The sequence below is a fragment of the Canis lupus genome, chromosome 36 (genome assembly GCF_011100685.1).
Source record: "Canis lupus familiaris isolate Mischka breed German Shepherd chromosome 36, alternate assembly UU_Cfam_GSD_1.0, whole genome shotgun sequence".
Lineage (NCBI taxonomy): Eukaryota > Metazoa > Chordata > Mammalia > Carnivora > Canidae > Canis > Canis lupus.
In genome coordinates, this window is record NC_049257.1 from 15,638,730 (window position 1) to 15,655,502 (window position 16,773).

General features: G+C 39.9%; 1 protein-coding gene across 4 annotated transcripts in view; it reads left to right on the plus strand.

Moving 5' to 3' along the window:
• ERICH2 (glutamate rich 2) overlaps positions 1-8,353 on the plus strand; it is a 37,069-nt gene extending 28,716 nt beyond the window's left edge. For all 4 annotated transcript variants that reach the window (XM_038584802.1, XM_038584803.1, XM_038584804.1 and 1 more), the window contains 3 exons: positions 367-424; positions 7,411-7,482; positions 8,150-8,353. In XM_038584802.1, coding sequence (XP_038440730.1) covers positions 367-424; positions 7,411-7,482; positions 8,150-8,271 — 252 coding nt within the window. In that variant the 3' untranslated portion in view covers positions 8,272-8,353. The remainder of the gene's footprint in view (positions 1-366; positions 425-7,410; positions 7,483-8,149) is intronic.
• The last annotated feature ends 8,420 nt before the right edge of the window (positions 8,354-16,773 follow it).

Genomic DNA, 16,773 nt, shown 5'->3' on the forward strand with positions numbered 1-16,773 from the left:
CATGTAATCATGGATGAGGTTTACAAATAAATGTTATATCTGAACCAAAGAGATATTAAAGCAATTAATGTCTTTACTGTCTCTGCCAGTTGAATCAACTTATGTATTCTCAAATTGTTAAGTAGTACATATATTGTATGGCTTCAGCAATATGGAGGTATTGTACTTATTCTGTGTTGTCTTGCCATGGGAAATCCTTACATATTCTTAATTAATTGATTGATTACAGACTCACTCCTGGAAAAATGTGTAAATGTTAAAAGCCAACTAGTTAATCATTAATGGAATATTTTTTAGGGAGTTTAAAATTAACATTTAAATTCTCTCTGAAAATACTTATCTGAAGAATTTCTTAATGTTTTCCAGTTCCTACGAGCAGAAATGGGTCAAGACTACCATTTGGCAAAAAAATTATGTCAGATGAGTAAGTACAAAATACTTGTCTGTTTTCTAATTTTTTTGTTTCTAAATGCATTCCATAATTGAGATGATCTGATTATTATGGCCTCATGAATTCCCTGATAGTGTCTCAGTTATTCCTTATTAATAAATTGATTGGTATAAGGACTAATTTAAACTTCTAAAATAGGGCAGCCTGAGTGGCTCAGTGGTTTAGCACTGCCTTCAGCCCAGGATGTGATCCTGGAGACCTGGGTCAACTCCCACATCAGGTTCTCTGCATGGAGCCTGCTTCTCCCTCTGCCTGTGTCTCTGCCTCTTTCTGTGTCTCTCATGAATAAATAAATAAAATCTTTTATATAAACAAACTTCTAAAAATAACTTTGAATGGGACAAACAAAAACTAATCATCACTGGAATAAGTCAAGATCTTTACCTTCATGATAAAGGGTTAGTAACTGTGCCTTTAGTTTCAAAGAAGTGTCAGGTAGTGCAGCAAACCTTACTTAAACATGCATTTAGTTCACAAATATTTGAGTCTACATGTGCCAGGCACTGTTTTAGACATTGACTTATTGATGGCTGTATTAGCCATCAATAAGACAGATAATCCCATGTTTGTATCTAGCATCCAACAGGTAACACATTCGTATATAATTAGCATGTTGTAAACGATAAGTGCTATTGGGAAAAAATAGAGAAGAAGGAATAGAAAATACTAGAAAGAAGAGGCAAAGCAGTTTTGTTTTTTTTTTTTTTTTTTTTTTTTTTTTTATTAAATTTTTTTTTTTTTAATTTTTATTTATTTGTGATAGTCACAGAGAGAGAGAGAATGAGGCAGAGACACAGGCAGAGGAGAAGCAGGCTCCATGCACCGGGAGCCCGACGTGGGATTCGATCCCGGGTCTCCAGGATCGCGCCCTGGGCCAAAGGCAGGCGCCAGACCGCTGCGCCACCCAGGGATCCCTGCAAAGCAGTTTTGAATAGGGTGGTCCAGGAAGGCAGGACTCATAGCAAATGTGCCAAGACGTGAGTGTGCCTGATGAGGAACAGCAAGGAGGAAGGAGGAACAGCAAGGAGGACAGTGTAACCAGAATAGAATATGAAAAGGGAGGTGTGACAGGAGATGAGGTCAGAGAAATTATGGTTTGGGGGTTCTCTAGATTGCATAGTACCTTTTCACAATTTGAGGATTTGGCTTTTTCTGTGAGCAAGGTGAGAAATCATTGGATACTTTTAAGTAGAGAAATGAAATGATCTATTGTTATTTTTCTTTCTTTGGTTTTTAGTGGTTTGGCTGATGTATACTCAGCTCCTGTTTTTCTACTTTTTTTTTTATTTCTATACTTCATTTTGGAATTTTTCTATTGACCTACCTGTTTTTGAGTTATCCTATCTTCCTCTCTGAAATGCTGTTTAAGCTATTCAGTGAGTTTTTTTTTTTTAAGATTTTATTTATTTATTTATGAGTGACACACAGAAAGAGAGGCAGAGACACAGGCAGAGAAAGAGGCAGGCTCCATGAAGAGAGCCCTATGTGGGACTCGATCCCAGGACTCCAGGATCACACCCTGGGCCGAAAGCAGGCACCCAACTGCTGAGCCACCCAAGTGTCCCTATCCAGTGAGTTCTTAATTTCAAAGGTTTTACTTTCTAATTTTCAAAAGTCCACTTAATGATTTTGAAGATTCCAGCTCAACTGTCTTTTGAAATCCAGTCTTTTCAACTATTATTCTAGAATACATTAGTCATAATTGTTTTGAAAGAGAAAACGGCAACTCTGCAATTAAACTTTATTGACAATGGGACTCAAAATATTAACTAGTGTTAGACCCAAGTCTTACAATAAAAGTCCTGGAGTGAAAATGTAGTATAGGGATTGTGAGGATTTTCTCTCGCTTACCTCACACAGACTCTCAACACAGATACAGTACTTCTTAAGTCATTAGCTAGTTTTTAAAATGAGTTTCTTGAATGCATTAACACTACTTATTTTATATCCAAAATAATTTGCCTTGCATAATCCTTTCAAGCACTTTGGCCTTTAGAGCCACCAAATAAAATATTTTGGGTGGTACACAAACAGAATTTCTGAGCAGAAGGAACCCTTCAGGAGAATCATGTGTAGTCATCTATTTTTTTTATAAATATAATGAAGCAAAAGCAGAGAGAGAATAAGCAGCTTGCTCAGCCCTATTCAGGGAGCTTGTGGCACAGCCAGAACTGGAACTCAAGCTGCCGCCTCCTGCGGTACCTTTCTTCTGTGAGGACTGGTGTAGAAGTGAATAAGTCTGTAGGTTTCACCCTCAGTTCTCTGAGTTTCTTGTGGAGCCTAGTTATGGGAAAATTTATATATTGTATTTCCATATCTATCAATCATTTTAGAAAGCATCTGGCTGAAGCTCACACAATATATACACTGATATCACCACATCTATCAGACAGTTTGGGCTGTTAGCCCTGCATATGCTTCATAAACAGTAGGTGCTTAATAAAATGCTTATTGACCTGACTCAAACCAGTAAACACACATTAAGTGCCAGGTCAGTAAGGAAGAAAAAGTTCAAGCTGCTCTATCCTAATGGGGTGTGGTCCCTGTAAAATGCCTCTCTTCCTCTCTCCCTTTCTTCCAACAACTACATATTAAGTACCAGCTCTGTACCAGACATTATGCTGGGAGCTGGAGAGACAGCAGGAATCATAGCACACATGCTCTAAACCATTTGCAGGTTGACATTAACCATGGTTTGGTTTGGTTTTCACCCCTACTGACTCTTGTAGAAATATTAGTCACTCTTTTCTGTCTATGTCAAATAGCACCTCAAACTAAGTATTAGGCTCTAGGAAAAGGAGCTGTAGAGGACCCTAAGACAAGCACCATGATCCAGGGAGCCAGCTGGGGAAGAAGGCTGCTCCCAAGAGGAAGGGAGGTGACTGGAAACTTGGTTGGAGAGGTTGGAGAATGAGTTGGGGCTGGGTGCATGCCAAATAGGATTAGATTAGATTCCAGCCAATGGTATGAAATTAGGAAGACCCATGATTTGCAATGTTAAACGGGTTCAATAAAGAACAGAGTTGGAGATGCTCTGTCTCAGGGAGAAGTACAGTACTAGTTTGATGCTCATAGGAAGCACTTGGCTGAGAATGGCCCAGAATCCCTCTCTATATTGAGAAAATAGACAAAATGAATTTCTTTCATCTAGGATGGACCCCAAAATTTTTATATATAAATGCTTACATTGTATTGTCTTTTTTACTATCTCTTGTAGCATCTTCTACAGAACACTCACCTTTTCTGTCTATATTTGTATATTTATGTATGTAAACAGATTGTTTGCATATTTATGTATTTATATATGCATATATCAAGCACCTGATAATGGATCATTCTTGAATACCTTGTTTCATTCTTAATTCAATGAGGCATATACTACAAACCCCACTTTACAGATGAGGAAACGGAGTCTTAGCAAGGAATACTGATTCACCAAAGTCACACAGCCACTAGGAGGAAAAGTTAGGATTAGATCCTAGGTCTGACTTGAATGCCTCTGTTATCCTACTATACTTTAAGTTCCTCATTTGATCAATAAACTCATATCTCTGGTCAAGGAGGCAGAGACCTTAGAAAGGGGATTTTTAATGGGTCAGTCAGCCTTGAAATGGCTCCTATGATCAACTAATATATTTATTTTCTTTGTATCTAAGGCAATTAATTTATATAAAATAATACATCCATGTCCTTTCTGAAATGCTTTATGAATTCATTTTCCAAATAAAGCCACTAGTTGCTAGTATGTTTCCTTGCTGTCCGTCCGATCACAGTATACTCATTTATATCTCCATTGGGCTTCAGGGCTTCCCACCTGGTGTTCCAGGTGCCTGTGGTTTCTTTTCTTTGTCCTGACTTTGAAAAGAAATTGGTATTGGGTTCCCCCAAGAAATTTTATTTGTCAGTGAAAGCTTGAATTTATGTGTCTTTCACACACAGTTTTTCTATGTGCCTAAGATTTCCTCAGCCATTTTCCTGCCATGTCATGCAGAACTGCTATCTCAGCTATATGCCCTTTCTTGCCAGGCATTGGAGGCATCCTGGAAAAATGGTTTTTAAATGAGACTGAAATTCAAGAGTCCCAAGTACTTTTCTTAGTTCATATCATGATTGACTGTGAGATTTTGTGCTAGTCAGTCTTTCTATTTATTGGTCCCTTTACCTGTAAGAAAGGAACCTGCAGCTCATCTTCTCAGGGCACAACAGTGCTGCTCACAGGCAGCCCAAGATGTTACACAGAAAAATAGTTAGGCCTGGGAGACCTACTTCATCAATTATAATTATAAGTGTTTAAAAATAATGGCCTGAGGGACGCCTGGGTGGCTCAGTGGTTGAACATCTGCTCAGGGCATGATCCTGGAGTCCCGGGATCAAGTCCCACATCGGGCTCCCTGCGTGGAGCCTGCTTCTCCCTCTGCCTTTGTCTCTGACTCTCTCTGTGTCTCTCATGGATAAATAAATAAAATCTTTTAAAAAAAATAGTGACCTGAGAACCTAAATGTTTCTCATCAGTTTGTATAACACAAATGCAGATACATGTATCTTCAGAAAGGATAGTTACAATACAGTTTTCTTTCTTTCTTTTGAGTGAAATAAATCACTTTTTACTATTAGAGTATAATTTTATCTAGGCATAAACTGACTGCTTCCTATTCACTTATTCCATTTTTTAATGTTTTGAGGGCTCTGGTTGTGTCAGGCACTCTTCTAGGCACACAGCAGTGAACAAGACCAATGTTCTCTCTACCCTAGAATAGGCTCCAGTCTGAGGGATTCAGAGCCTTATGAGCAGCAGAATCCCCCAGCTCCTGCCCCAGCTCTTTAGCCAGAAGGAAACATCCACTGAATGTTTAGGAAGTAGCTGAGCTTTTCTCAAGGTCCAAAGCCATTTCTGGAAAACTAATGATAATCAGCCGTTATTTGGCACTTACCGTGCACCAAGGACTGAACTAAGTGCTTTATCTACATTATCTCATTGATTCATCAGAACAGCTTAATGTGGCCCAATAGTGTTATTACAGATAGGGAAACTGAGGTACAGATATATTAAATATTTTCCCCAAGGAGACCCAACTAGGCAGTGGCAGAACCAGGACTCACATCTGACAGTCTTTCTTCGGAGTCGTACAGATATATTAAATATTTTCCCCAAGGAGACCCAACTAGGCAGTGGCAGAACCAGGACTCACATCTGACAGTCTTTCTTCGGAGTCCACACTGGATCTGCTCATGGGCTCAAGTCAGAAACAACTCCCAGGACACTAACTGAATGTGCTAGAGGTTTTCTTATCCTTTTACAAACCCTACTTAGCCTGTGAATCAGTAAGGAGAATTTTTGATTCATCGCCTAGAATGCATATTTCTGGGCTAAGTTTGAAAGCAGATATCTTTCCCTCACTTTGAAAATTAACATTTGTCAATGGTTTTTGTTAAATTATTAAGAGTAGCTGATTCCATACCCCAGTCCCATGGAATAACCCTAAGTCCAACATGAAATTTTCTAAACTGTGTTCAAGATTTCTTATTAAGTGTTCCATCAAAAAGGATTATGTGGGAATAATAAGTTGGGGAAACCACATTCTCTACTCTATAAAATTCATAATAGTTATAAGCATATTAATGGTTCTGTAAAATCCCGCAGTTGCTCCTAGTGTATACCGTACCTGACTAACCTCACTTGACCTAGTTTCCCAAATATGTATTAACATCTTAAGAACCTAGTATCTCAAGGGGCAAGTTGGAGAAACTGCTCTAGAAAGAGGCTCGGTGGGATCCCTGGGTGGCGCAGCAGTTTGGCGCCTGCCTTTGGCCCAGGGCGCGATCCTGGAGACCCAGGATCGAATCCCACATCGGGCTCCCGGTGCATGGAGCCTGCTTCTCCCTCTGCCTGTGTCTCTGCCTCTCTCTCTCTGTGACTATCATAAATAAATAAAAAAAATTAAAAAAAAAAGGCTGTTTGAAAGAGGCTCGGAGAAAGATTTAGACTGCTAATGATAAGCATATTTTAGTCCAACTTAAAATGAATTAAAAGATCCTTTTATTAGAAACCTTAAAAGGGGAAAAAAAAAAAACCCTTAGAAGGTGTCTAAATACCTACCTGTAGGATCCTTAAAAGCAGTTTCTGAGTAGGTGCACAGTCATGCTAACCCAGATCGATGGTAAATTGTTTATTAGGTAGATTAGGAAAGAGAGACACTAGTTTGCTGTGTCAGGGTGAAAGCCACGTGGGAGGATGTCCTAAGAGCACTGGAGCCAAGTTGAACCATCCACAATTATTTGTCTTACTCTTAGCCAAGTGAATGGCACTCTTGATGTTTCAGTGCCCCCTGGGGGCCATCAAGATATTACATGGGAGTCACAACACTAAATGGATAAAACAGAATTATGAATACTCTTCAAGGCACACAGTCTTCTCATTAGTGAAGCCTCCACATTTTGCAGGATATGTCCCTTGTTTGGGGAATGGTTACAGTCAAGAAATACTTGGCTACAAGATCTGTGAGGAAAGCTTCATAGTGATAGAGATGGCATTCTTTAGACAGGTGGTAGAAACTAATGAGTGTTATTTCTCTTACAACACACCACAATAACTAGAGCATTTTCTCTGTTTGCACTTAGGTATTCCTATGGTATAATTGTTGGTATTTATGGCTTTGTGCATATTCACTGATTCTGATTGACAGCTCCAGTCTCATTCTGAGGAGCCTGTTTGCCGAAACACTTTGAAGACTAATAACAAACATTCTGGGGGCACCTGGGTGGCTCAGTGGTTGAGCGTCTGCCTTTGGCTCAGGGTGTAATCATGGGCCCTGGGATCGAGTCCCACATCCTGCTTCTCCCTCTGTCTGTGTCTCTGCCTCTCTCTCTCTGTGTCTCTCATGAATGAATGAATGAATGGATGAATGAATGAATAAAATCTTAAAAAAAACAATAACAAACATTCTGTTGTCTATTTTCAGTCCTAATCTATGAACCAGAAAATCCTGAGGCCAAGGAGTTTTTCTCCCTTATTGAAGAAATGTTGCTGATGGGTAAATTTAAAAATGGAAATTTCTTCTTTCTCGTAGAACTATGAGCAGTCACTATTTCAAAACTTATTATCCCAGGAGACTAGTGAAGTACACTCTCAGGAAGTGGTTAAGAAAAGACTCCCTGGGGGGGAAAAAAAAAAAAGAAAAGGCTAACTGGTTATCTTTGGATGGTTTCATGAAGCCAGATTGTCCTTTGTGGGTGGGTGGTTAAGGTGTCTCCCTTTTCTCTGTGGGGTGGAACTGCCTGTAAAGCAGGCTCACTGGACACCAGGCATCAGCAATGACAGTCTTCACAGGGAACAAAATGTGCTAATTGCCACACGTTAGACTAGCTAGCCCACAATTCCAAGGAAAACCAGTACCCTCTAAATTACCATACATCTTACTTACTTCTATTTCATTAAGAATTATGGTAACGGTAGTAAAATAAATACTTGCATAGATCTGTGTTTTGAATTTACTCTAAATCTGTAAACATCTTTATACCAGTAAGAATATACCCTTTGTACTACTACTTTGGGCCTGCATACAAGTTAGCAAAGTTTGACTCAGTCCTCATGTTCCAAAGATAGATATTTCTTAGTGGAGAGAGAAGCAAGGAGAATTATTTTTCAAAGAGTACAAATATCAAGAACATTTTAAGCAATTCTCTTCCTTTCTGTGGCAGAGAAATCTCAAAATCTTGAGGAAGATGATGAAGATAGTGAAGAAGACAGTAGCGGTGAGAGTGAAGGAGAAAGCAGTGAGGAGTTAAGTGAAGAAAGTTCTGATGAATGTGAAGACGAGTGATGAAAGTTGCTGCTGTGGTTCAATCTTCATGTATTTTCATTATTGTATACCATGGAAATATAAAGGACAAAGCTGAATTTTAGTCTGATTGTTTTTTATTTGTTAGAGTTCTTATAGTTTACCCATATTGGTTTGAGCTCCTTCTTAATATTTAGGTCTTACCTTTATTTGAATTACTGACAGGAAATTAATAATACAAAATTACATACATAGCATTAACTGTGTGCCAGGTACTGTTCTGCACACATCATTTAATCCAAACCCATGAGGTTTGGCTTAAAACAACACAAATAAATTATCTTACAGTTCCAGAGATCAGAAATCCAAAATGAGACTCACTCAGCCAAAATCAGGATGTCAGCAAGGCAGCACTCTTTCTGGAGGCTCTAAGAGAAAATCTCTTTCCTTGCTTTTTCCAGCTTCTAGAGCTTATACATAGTCCTTGGCTCATGGCCCCTTCCTGCATTTACAAAACCTGTGACATCTGGCTGAGACCTTCTCACATTGTCATCTCTCTCTCTCTCTCTCTCTCTCTCTATCTCTCCCTCCCTGCGTTGTAATTTTTGTTAAATTCACATTTGTTAAGTAGAGCCCTGGTGTATGTCAGATGGTAAGTGATTCTTCCCCAAAAACCACAAGGGAGAGTGAACTAGAGAAGTTCACTCTGGGGGAGTGGTCCTGGAGGAGGCACATGGCATACATCAGAGGGGCACATAGGAAGGTCAAGGTGCAGACAGATAGTGGACAGAAGGACCTGGGGCATGCCTTTATTAGGGCCATGCTTTTGGGGTTCCCAGGCAGACTAGATTAGCCAACTCAAACCAAGAAGATCAGGGTTTTGGTAAGCTTAGTGAGGAGTCTTATCTAAGGGGTGCACAGGGGAAGCAGTTGGAAGGTAGGAGAGATTGTTTATCATGGGGGACATTGGGGAAGTTACATCAGGAGTCTACACTTGTGATTCTGCAGGCTATTTAGTGCATAGATTATCACCTCATGCACTTGAGAGACAGGCTAGTGTGCTCAACCACACAAAATGGATGCCAAGGCAGCAATTATATGGAGTAGTTTAGTGAAACTCTCAACACCCTGCCTCCTTCCACTTTGAAAGATCTATTTGGGGGGCACCTGGGTGGCTTAGTCAGTCAAGTGTCTACCTTCACCTCAGGTCATGGTCTTAGGGTCCTGGGATTGAGCCCCATGTCTGGCTCCACACTCAGTTGGGTGTGTGCTTATACTTCTCCTCTGCCCCTTCCCTTCTCCCATGCTTGCTCTCTCAAATAAATAAAATCTAAAAAAAAAAAAAAAAAAAGATGTGTTTATTTGAGAGAGGGAGCGTGCATGCATGTGAGCCAGAGAAAGGAAGAAAAACAGACTACCTGCTGAGGGGGAGCCAGACTAGGGGTTCACTCGGGGCTTGATCTCATGACTCTGAGATCATCACCCTGAGATCATCACTTGAGCCAAAATCAAGAGCCAGGTGCTCAACCGATTGAGCTACCCAAGCATCCCATCTTCCATTTTTAAAGACATTTATAATTACATTGAGCACATCTGGATATTGCAGGATAATCTATAATCTTCCCTATGTTCGAGTCTGCTGGTTAGCAACTTTAATTCAATCTGTAATCTTAATTGCCTTTCGCCATGTAACCTCACAAACGTATAGGTTCTGGGGATTAGGACATACACATCTTTGAGAGTGGGGTGACATTATTCTGCCTACCATAGGAAGTACTGAGTACGTATTTATTTTTTGGAATTCATGGTATGGAGCTTGGAAGAAACACTTTGATGGAAATAGATGCCTTAATTAGGAGTCATCAGTTTAGACTCAATTAGATAACACATAACAGGTATCTTTGATTAGAGATAGTAGTCAAAGATAAGGAAGTGATGCCACATAGAGTGTAGTCTGAGTAGAAGAGGACTAAAACTAAAATTAAATGATAACATTTTAAGCAGTAGTCCCAGAGAGAGAAGTGCACAATGGAGACAAAAGAGCAGCCAGCAGGAAAATCAAGAAAGTGAATATAGTGGATACTATCGGTTACCCACTCAGCATCTATCCCTCCCTGCCTCTTTGCTAAGAAAGCCCTGATTCGGGAACCCTGGGTGGCGCAGCGGTTTGGCGCCTGCCTTTGGCCCAGGGCGCGATCCTGGAGACCCAGGATCGAATCCCACATCGGGCTCCCGGTGCATGGAGCCTGCTTCTCCCTCTGCCTGTGTCTCTGCCTCTCTCTCTCAATCTCTCTCTCTCTGTATGACTATCATAAAAAAAAAAAAAAAAAAAAAAAAAAACTAAAGAAAGCCCTGATTCTGTTAGGATGTTCACTCCCCCCACACACATAGCCATGGGATTCAGGAAAGACCCTCAGCCAATCAGTACGTGGCATTTCTTTGGTGACTGTTACTGTTCCAAAGGGGGAAATGTGACCTACATTGGCCCAACCAGATCAAGGACTTTATTTCCTGATTGGGAAGAGATTACTCCATCCCTCTGATTAAGAAGCAGGAAGCATGTTGCCCTCCTTACTGCTGGCAGCCATTTTATGATGATGAGGGAATTGAATCTTAGGATGAAGCTGATGCTGTGGATGGTAGAACCTAGATTTCTGGTGATGTTCCGCCATGGAATTAACTGGTCTGGAAGCCAGCCCTTGTTAGCGCTCCTGTTATTTGAGATAGCTTTCTTATTTAAACCGATTGGGATTGAGGTATTTTTTAATTGCTGCCAAAAACATCCTAACTGATAATGGGTAGTACCACAGAAATGGCAGGAGAGCTTCTAGGTCCAGAAAGATCTGGCCAAACATTGTAAAAAGGACAAGTTAGATAAGAACTAAAAAGGGTGTTGGAGGGTGCCTGGGTGGCCCAAGCCTTCAGCTCAGGTCATGATTTAGGGGTCCTGGGACCAAGCCCCACTTTGGACTCCTTGCTCTGCTTCTCCCTCTGTCCCTCCACCCCATTCATACATGTGCTCTTTCTCTCTCTCTCTCAAAAATAAAATCTTTTTTAAAAAAGGTGTTGGATTGTAACAGAGGTGTTTGGTGGCATTAGGGAGAGCAGTGTCAGTTGGGTGGGGGACAACCATATTTCAATGAGTTCGAGTGCACTCGAGTTGAAGAAAAGAAAAGGAGTTTGATTATGAAGGAAAAGCTGTATTGTTGGAAGACATAAGGGAAAGGGGATGTGATTTTTTAAATGTTTAAGATGAGGTTTAGTAGGAATGATGATTATTTATACTAATAAGCTATTATGCATTAGATACTGTCTAAGCATTCCATATGTTAATATTTTTACTCTTTATAACACCTGTACAGACTGGCATTATGTCCCATTTACATTTGAAGTAATTGAGGCCTAGAGAAATTGAGAGCAACTTTCTAAAGATCACATAACTGGGAAATTGGAAGATTCAAATCTAGGTCTTTTGGGGTATGTGTGTGGTGGTTTCATAACTATTTGACCATCTGGTCATTTCTTTTTTTTTTTTTTAATTTTTTATTTATTTATGATAGTCACAGAGAGAGAGAGAGGCGCAGAGACACAGGCAGAGGGAGAAGCAGGCTCCATGCACCGGGAGCCCGATGTGGGATTCGATCCCGGGTCTCCAGGATCGCGCCCTGGGCCAAAGGCAGGCGCCAAACCGCTGCGCCACCCAGGGATCCCCATCTGGTCATTTCTTATCCACACTGACCAACTGTAGGTTTTTGAAAGTGGTGGTACTTAAGTATCTAATGTATATAGAGTTTATTTGGCAAACCTTTATTCTGGACAACTGCACGCCGATACAGTGTATTCCTTTATGAGGCATTCCCTATTTTCTTTGGTTCAGACGGACACCAAACTCTTTGTGGAGTCAATGAACACATGTGAAGTTCCCATCTCCTTCATGGCAAATTTCCAGATCTCTGAGTGCCCGAGGAGCATACCTCTTGAAGCCTATTCCATGGATGATGCACTTGTGAATGTTGATGGTGTGTTCTCTGGTCACTAGCTCCCTGACAGAGTGGGCCTTCTCACTGCTCTTCTTTGTGAGAGCGCCATTCTGCTGGACCCAGATTGGAAAGGGAGAGTGCAAGGTATTCCAAATCCAGGTTATTTTAGTCAAATGCTGACCTACCCTTCACCCCTGTGCTTTCCTCCCTGAAAGGTCAATAGAAGGAAACAGATTGGAGAAAGGGAGATAATTTGTGAAGTAAAGCCTATCTAGTGCCTCAGAAAATGCATATAACATAACCTTAGTTTGTGGTAGTTGGTTCTGTTTGGATGGCTGCTCCAGTAGTCCAAATGTGGGATCAGAGTTGTCTCCTTTGTTTTCCAATATTGGTCCTTATAAAGCCTTCAATTATCCTACAGTTCTTTACATATTAAACAAGGTGAAAACTTGCATTTCCATTCATTGAAATGTGATTTTTTTTTACTTTACCGTGGTTGCTATGTAAGATATATGTAATTTTGGTATTTGCCTAAAATACTGATGTTTGACAACAGTGAATGCTTGAACATAACTCATAATGCCAGAAGTGAAGGAAAGCCTAGATATATTGGAAATGTTTTGGGGTTCTGGGCAAGTGTCCTATATCATGAGGTACTAAGAGTTCACAGAGGCAAGTAGGATGAGACTGCCAAGGCCAGATTAAGGAGGGAAAGGTCTCTCTGATTTCCTAATGAACTCCCCAGCTGCTATGGGATATGAGTTATAATGGGGTATGGGGACTGAGCAGAAGTTGGAGAGACTTGAAGCACTGGGAGGTGAGATTGGCTTGCACAGCCTTGTTCAAAAGGTACCTTTGAAGCAAGAGACAGCCTATGCAGATATTGTGATTGATTTCCTACATCCATTCCAACCTAGGTGATAACTCTAAGCTGATCATGGTATTCCCATCCTCCTTGCTATTGGATTTTTAAGAACAGCTTTATTGAGATATCATTGACATATAAAAATTTTATTTTTATTTTTATATATACTTAAGGCATACAACTTGATGATTTGATACACATTGTGAAATGATCACCACAATCAAGCTTATTAACATATCCATCATCTCTACATAATTACCAATGATGTGTGTATATTGAGGAGATTGAATTTATGATCTATCATCTTAGCCGAAGAAGGGGAATTGGTGGATCCTTGTGCCGGTTCACAATGTAATGCCGGTTACATTTCTGTGTAAAACAGAAATACAGGCATATCTCATTTTATTGTGCTTTGCTTTATTGCACTTTGCAGATATTGGATTTTTTACAAATTGTAGGTTTGAGGCAACCCTGCATTGAACAAGTGGACTGGTGCCATTTTGGTAATACTCACAATATTTAAAACTTTTTCATTATTATTATATTTATTATTGTGATCTATGATTCAGTGTCACTATTGTAATTACTTTGGGGTGCCACGCAGTATGCCCATATAAGACAGCAAACTTAATTGATAAATGTGTATGTTCTGATTGTTCTACTGACCTCTCTCTCTCTCTCTCTCTCCCTTCCTTGTCCTCAGGCTTCCCTATTCCCTGACACACTATAATATTGAAACTAAACCAGTTAATAACCCTACAGTGGCCTCTAAGTGTTCAAGTGAAAAGAAGAGTCACATATCTCTCACTTTAAGTCAAAAGCTAGAAATGATTAAGCTTACTGAGGAAGGCATGGTGAAAGCCAAGCGTCTTGCACCAGCTAGGCCCAGTTGTGAATGCAAAGGAGAAGTTCTTAAAGTTGGAAGTGCAACTCCGGTGAACATACAAATGACAACAAAGCACAACAGCTTTATTGCTGATATGGAGAAGGTTTTGGTGGTCTGCATAGAAGATCAAACTAACCACCACATTCCCATAAGCCAAAGCCTAATCCAGACCAAGGCCCTAACTCTGTTTAATTTCCTGAAGGCTGAGAGAGGTGAGGAGGCTGCAAAAGAAAAGTTGGAAGCTAAGAGGTTGGTTCATGAGGTTTTAAGGAAAGAAAACATCTCCACAGCATAAAAATGCAAAATAAAGCAGCATGTACTGATGTAAAAGCTGAAGCAAATTATCCAGAAGATCTGGCTAAGATAATGAATATGGCTACCCTAAACAATAGATTTTCAATGTAGACAAAACAGCCTTCTTTAGGAAGATGCTGCCATCTAAGACTTTCATAGCTAGAGAGAAGTCAATGCCTGGCTTCAAAGAAGAGGCTGACTCACTTGTCAAGGGCTAATGAAGTTGGTGACTTGAAATTGAAGCCAATGCTCATTCTGAAATCCTAACGGAACTTTAGTTGACAAGGATGCCGAGAAAGGGTAACCGTCTTACACTGTTGGTGGGAATGCAAACTGATGTAGCCATTCTGGAAAACAGTATGGAGTTGCCACAGAAAGTTAAAAATAGAACTACCCTACCACCCAGGAATTACACTACTAAGTATTTACCCGAAGGATACAAAAGCAATAATTCAAAGGGATACATGCACACCTATGTTTATAGCTGCATTATCAGCAATAGTCAAATTATAGAAAAAGCCCAAATGTCTACTGATGGGTGGATAAAGATGTGTATACACACACACATACACACACACATACGCACACACATACACACACACACACACACACACACTAGAATATTACTCAGCCGCCAAAAAGAATGAAATTTTTCCCATTTGCAATGGTGTGGGTGGAGCTAGAGAATATTATGCTAAGTGAAATAAGTCAGAGAAAGACAAACACCATATGATTTCATTCATATGTGGAACTTAAGAAACAAAACAAGGGAACACGAGGTGGGGGGAGAGGAGAACCAAGAACAGACTCTTAATGATAGGAAAAACCCTGATGATTACCAAAGGGGAGGTAGGTGGGGTGGGTGGGTTAAATAGATGATGAGGATTAAGGAATACACTTGTGAAGAGCACTGGGTGATGTATGTAAGTGTTGAATCACTAAATTCTACACCTGAAACTAATATTACACTGTCTGTTAACTAACAGAAATTTAAATTAAATCTTGAAAAAAATAAGGGTCTTCAAAAATTATACCAAATCCACTCTGCCTATGCTCTATAAATGGAAAAACAAATCCTGAATGACTGCACATCTGCTTACAATATGGTTTACTGAATATTTTAAGCCCACTGTTGAACCTACTGCTCAGAAAAAAAATTCTTTCAAAATATTACTGCTCAGTGACAATGTACCTGGTTACCCAAGAGCTCTGACGGAGATGTATAATGAGATTAATGTTGTTTTCCTGCCTACTAACACATACATTTTGCAGCCTAAGGATCAAAGGAACTTTAACTTTCAAATCTTATTGTATAAGAAATACATTTTGTAAGACTACAGTTGTCATTGATAGTGATTTCTCTGATGGATCTGGACAAAGTAAATTGAAAACCTTCTGGAAAGGATCCACCATTGTAGATGTCATTAAGAACATGTGCGATTCATGAGAAGAAGTAAAAATATCAACATTAACAACAGTTTGGAAGGAGTAGATTCCAACCCTCATTCAACCCTCATTCCAACCCAACAACTCAGTAGAGAAAGTAATTGCGTATGTGGTGGAAATAGCAAAAGAACTAGAAGTGAAGCCTGAAAATATGACTGTATTGCTGCAATTTCATGATAAAACTTGAACAAATGAGGGGTTGCTGCTTCTTTTTTTTCCTAAAGATTATTTATTTACTTCTTTATTTGAGAGAGAGAGATTGAGAGCAGAAGCAGAGAGGAGGGCTAGAAGGAGAGGGAGAAGCAGACTCCCCATTGAGCAGAGAGCCTGACACAGGGCTCAATCCCAGGACCCTGCCTGAGCTGAAGCCAGATGCTTAACCAACTGAGGCACCCAGGCACCTCTGAAGAGTTGCTTCTTATTTATGAACAAAGAAAAGGGATCTGTTGAGATGGAATCTATTTCTGGTGAAGATGCTATAAAGATTGTTGAAATGACAAAGATCTAGAATATTACATAAACTTAGTTGATAAAGCAGTGGCAGGGCTTGGGAGATTGACTCCAATTTTGAAAGAAGTTCTACTTTGGGTAAAATGCTATTGAATAGCACTGCACGCTACAGAGAAGTCATTCATGATGGGGATTAAGTCATTCATGAAAGGAAAGTGAATCAAGGCGGCAAAGTTCATTGTTTTATTTTAAGAAATTGCCAGTCACTTCAACTTTCACCAACCACAACCTGATTAGTTACCAGGGATCAATATCTAGGCAGGAACCTCCACCAGTAAAAAGATTATAATTCACTGAAAGCTCAGATGATGGTTAGTATTTTTTAACAAAGTATTTTTAAGGTATGTACCTTAGATTTTTTAGACATAATGCCAACACTTAATAGACTACACTATCATAACTTTTATATGTACTTGGGAGCCAAAAACTTCATTTGACTTGCTTTATTGTGATATTTGCTGTATTTCAGTGGTCTGGAACAGAACCCTCATTATCTCCAAGGTATGCCTGCATGAAACTGATTTTTTATAGTTATCCCTGGATTGTGCAACTGAGGTGGGGAG